Below are 4,534 nucleotides of genomic sequence, written 5' to 3'. Positions count from 1 at the left end.
AAAAAAAAAAAAAAAAAAAAAAGATTTGGGGGAAATTATAAAAATCTTTTAAAAATCAGATAGCTTTACAAATGTGATTCCACTTTAAATAAACCAAACTGGAAACTGTAGATGATGAATTGAGGGGTAAAAGGGCAAGACGCTCACCAACAGACACATTTTCAAAAGAAAGAATTTCTTTGGCCCTATATAAGAAAAAAGGTGAATGAATCTACATTTATACATACAATAGTTCCCCCTACCCCTTATCCGAGGGGATGCCTTGCAAGACCCCTAGTGGATGCTTGAAACTGCAGTTAGTACCAAACCCTATATACAGTATGTTTTTTCCTATGCATAGTGGGTGGATATGCTGGACAAAGGGATGATTCACTTAACAAATGGGAGAGTGCGAGATTTCGTCACTCTACTCAGAATGGCATGCAATTTAAAACTTAGGAATTGTTGACTTTTGGAATTTTCCATTCAATTTTTTTTTCAGAGACAGGGTCTTGCTTTGTCGTCCAGGCTGAGTACACTGGTGCAATCACAGTTCACTACAGCCTTGAACTCCTGGGATTGAGCGACTCTCCTACTTCAGCCTCTCCAGTAGCTGGGACTACAGGCATGTGCCACCATGCCCAGCTAATATTTTTGTCTTTTTGTAAAGACAGGGTCTCACTATGTTACCCAGGTTGGTCTTGAACTTCTAGTCTCAAGGCATCTTCCTGCCTCTGCTTCCCAAAGTGCTGGGGTTATAGGCATGAGCCACCACACTTGGCCTCATTTAATATTTTTTTGACCATAGTTGAGTAGGAGTAACTGAAATTTTGGCAAGTGAAACTGCAGATAAAGGGAGACTACTATATTAAATAAAAATAAAATGTATAGTATATGTCTTTTCTTGAAGTTTAATCTTTTTAAAAAATTAATTGATCAACTAGTAGTCTACGAGAGATACTTTACTGTAATTTTACATTCAATTTTCATCATATAGTGCTTATTAATTGTTCCAAATTCACTAGCTTGATGCCTAATGGTAGGTTTATATCAGTGATCTGTAGTTGGTGGTTAGGAATTTATGGGTGTTAATTAGGTGAGCAAATTCCAAGGTCATATGGGTAACATTTAGTTCAAGATGTCTCCCACAAGAATGGGATCAGTGGTAACTGGCTGCCCTGTCAAATGATGACTTCATTAAGTTCTTGTCCCAGAAGTGAAATTCCCATTTTCTTTGGATGAATATGAATTGGTTGGATGAACTCCTAGCATTGAGTTTTCACCAATAACTTCAGCAAAGTTTGAGTTTTAAGCACAGGAAACAAATCAAACTATTGTTTTGTTATCTGCATAGAGTAGTTGGACTACTTAATTATGATTCTTTCTGAATGTTAGGGTTTTTGTTTTTTTTTTTTTTTTTGAGACAGAGTCTCACTCTGTTGCCCAGGCTAGAGTGCCATGGCGTCAGCCTAGCTCACAGCAACCTCAAACTCCTGGGCTCAAGCAATCCTCCTGCCTCAGCCTCCCAGGTAGCTGGGACTACAGGCACGTGTCACCATGCCCGGCTAATTTTTTCTATATATTTTTAGCTGTCCAATTAATTTCTTTCTATTTTTGGTAGAGACGCGGTCTCGCTCTTGCTCAGGCTGGTCTCGAACTCCTGAGCTCAAACGATCCGCCTGCCTCGGCCTCCCAGAGTGCTAGGATTACAGGCGTGAGCCACCGCGCCCGGCCTTAATTATGATTCTTTCATGAGAGTGATGGTGGGGGTGGGAGAGATCAGAAAAGAATCCATCCAGTTACTTTTTCCCTTGCAGAACACTATTCTGAAGTTGTAGAATGTTACAACTCTCTTAGGAAGTTGCCCAGGGGCTATGTGAACAGGTTGCAAGGTTTTGACTCCATATAAGAGTTTTCAAGTTAACAATCCTGGCCACTAGCAAACTTACCATTTAGCTCCAGTGAACGGTGGGCTCCTGGCAATCTTGAGAACTACTTTTTGGGGAACAGTGAATCATTCTATATGAAAGCCCACCTGACATTCAAACTCAGGGTTTACAGGTTAATAGATTCTCCTAGAAAAGATGACCATCAATCATTTGTATGGTGGCCTGCTCACAGGAAGAGACCTACATCATTTGTCCCCATAAATAACAAAGTGTTTAAGAGTATAGGCAGAGATGTTAGACAATTTGGAATCAAATTCTGACTCTATTGCTGTGATTTGGGGTAAATAAATAGCCTCTTTGAGCCCCAGTTTTCTTATTGGTAAAAAGGGAATAGTAAAACCTACCTCACAGGAAATGTTAGAAGATTAAATTAAATTAAGAATGCAGAATGCTTAGTATGGTGCCTGGCACACAGTGCATAATAAATAGTTGTTTATTATTAAATGCCAGAGCCAACAAAACTATGGATTAATTAGCAGTTAGCAAGTGAAATTCTCTGTCCATATCTTGACAGGGTAACTGCAGGGTATAAAACTAAGGGTGAGGGGAAGTAAGTAGGAAGCAGAGGTAGCAAATTCGATGTCCGGTCTTCTAAGTTTAAATTCTAGACCACCAGTTTGGCCAAGCCTCCTGCCTCTGATGCTCTGCCACCAGAATGAGAAAACCTGGATAAGCAGATGACATCAGGACACTTCCCTATCAATCATCCCATAGAGTAGTGGTCCCCAACCTTTTTGGTACCAGGGACCAGTGTCATGGAAGACAATTTTTCCACAGATGGGGGTGGGGTGGGGGATGGGGAAGACGGGAAGAGGGAGGCAGAGCTCAGGCAGTGATGTGCAGCCCAGTTCCTAACAGGCCACAGACAGGTACCAGGCCGCAGCCTGGGGTTGGGGACCACAGGATAGCATAGAGGACTCTGGACTATAAAGGATTTAATTAGAAATTAGCAAGTGGAAATCCTCTCTAGCAAGTGAAGTCTTCCTAGCCTATAAAGAATTGAGACCTGGGACTCTTTGGATTGGTATCAAGTCTTGTTCGCCAGTGTTTAAGAAGCTGACTGGGTGGAAAAACCCCAGGCTGAGTGTTCAGTTTCTTCATGGTAAGGGAGTCCCATTTAGTAAGGGCAGGTAGAACTGGAGCAGCCAGGAGAGACTTATTCTTGGCCTGGAAGAAGTGATATTTGTGGGTTTCCTGAAGGGTATGTTTTTCTGAAAGCGAGTAGGGAAGAGCTCCTCTTTAACTGAAGACAAGAATAGCCTCATGGAATAATGCTGGCACCCAGCTGGGGGGGGGGCAGAAGAGGGTTGGTATTGGGCTATTGGGTGCTTCTAAATTCATCGGGGGCCCTTTGTACAAATCTTATCAGGAAGCTAGATAGTAAAACAGGACTTCTTTGATGGAATGACAAAGAGGACAGAGAGTGTCCAATGGAGGCCTACATAAGATTGTCGAACTTGTGCATAACTTTGTGCTTTTATTCTTTCCCAGTCACCTCTTCCTCCGTCCCTATACAACTTTTGCTTCAGTACCTACCTACACTTAATTTCCTTCACATGTGATGGAAAACAAATGGCTAAGAAGTGGCTAGGAAAAGAAGTGGCCCTTCTAACCCTCTACTCAATATTCCCCTTACTTGTTTCTTCAGTTGTGTCCTTTTTTTTGTTCCGAAAGGAATTTTGATATCCCAATAGATATAAGTTGAAGAAGGCCATCTCAGCTCCTCGGTGACCTCTTCTGGAATGTCTAGGCTGAAGGACTGGACTCTGTGTTCAGTAACCATGGTAATGTCCTGAAGAGTTACCATGGTTGACACTGCCTTTGTCTAATGAGGCATAGGATTTATGGGTTCACAGTGGAGGTGGAGTGGGCTAAATTACTTCAGGAAAATGCAGGTATCAATTGTTAGTACCCTTTTTTTTGACTGAGTCTTATACTGTAAGCTTCAGAAGGCAGTGAGTAGAAAGAGCACTAACCCGGGCTCAAATCTTAGTTTTGCCATATAGTAGGTATCTGACTTCGAATAGATTAATTAAGCCTCAGTTTTTAATTTTTTTCCTTAGCCTAGTGTTCAGCACATAATGGAACCTTAACAAACAGTGTTTAAACCTGTAAAGTGGTGGCTCAGGTCTGTACTCCTAGCACTTTGGGAGGTGGAGGCATGAGGATGGCTTCACCCCAGGAGTTCGAGATTGCAGTGAGCTATAATCATGCCACTGCACTCTAGCCTGGGAGAGAGAGTGAGACCCTGTCTCTAAAAACAGAAAACAAACAACCAACAAAAAAAAGGGATACTTCCAATGAGTCTTTAAGTTATTTCAGCAGTGGTGTGCCAATCCATACCGACTTTGGGGAACTTGTTAAATTTTCATTAATTTTGTGAGTTGGTTGTTAAGCCATTATTAAAAATTAAACTATTTAAACTTTTAATTAAGTCATATTAAAAATAAAGGTAGTAAATACTAAAAACTCATCTCTAATTATTTTACTACATTTTACTATTATCTATGCTCATGAGTTTATTTAATTTCATTGTAACTGAATATTCCACCTTGTTTTCTTTCATTCTTTTTTCTTTTTGCTTATCAGATTGGGAAGTTTCTATT

At 40.7% G+C, this 4,534-nt stretch overlaps 1 protein-coding gene across 1 annotated transcript in view; it reads right to left on the bottom strand.

The window, feature by feature from the left end:
* LOC105816102 overlaps positions 1-3,682 on the bottom strand; it is a 24,287-nt gene extending 20,605 nt beyond the window's left edge. Inside the window, exon 1 of the mRNA XM_012651430.1 lies at positions 3,565-3,682. Coding sequence (XP_012506884.1) covers positions 3,565-3,643 — 79 coding nt within the window. The 5' untranslated portion in view covers positions 3,644-3,682. The remainder of the gene's footprint in view (positions 1-3,564) is intronic.
* Between the last annotated feature and the right edge of the window lie 852 nt (positions 3,683-4,534).

This window comes from Propithecus coquereli, unplaced genomic scaffold, assembly GCF_000956105.1.
Source record: "Propithecus coquereli isolate 6110/MARCELLA unplaced genomic scaffold, Pcoq_1.0 Scaffold111, whole genome shotgun sequence".
Classification (NCBI taxonomy): Eukaryota; Metazoa; Chordata; class Mammalia; order Primates; family Indriidae; genus Propithecus; species Propithecus coquereli.
The sequence above is the reverse complement of the archived record's forward strand: the minus strand, read 5'-3'. Positions and strand labels throughout refer to the sequence as shown.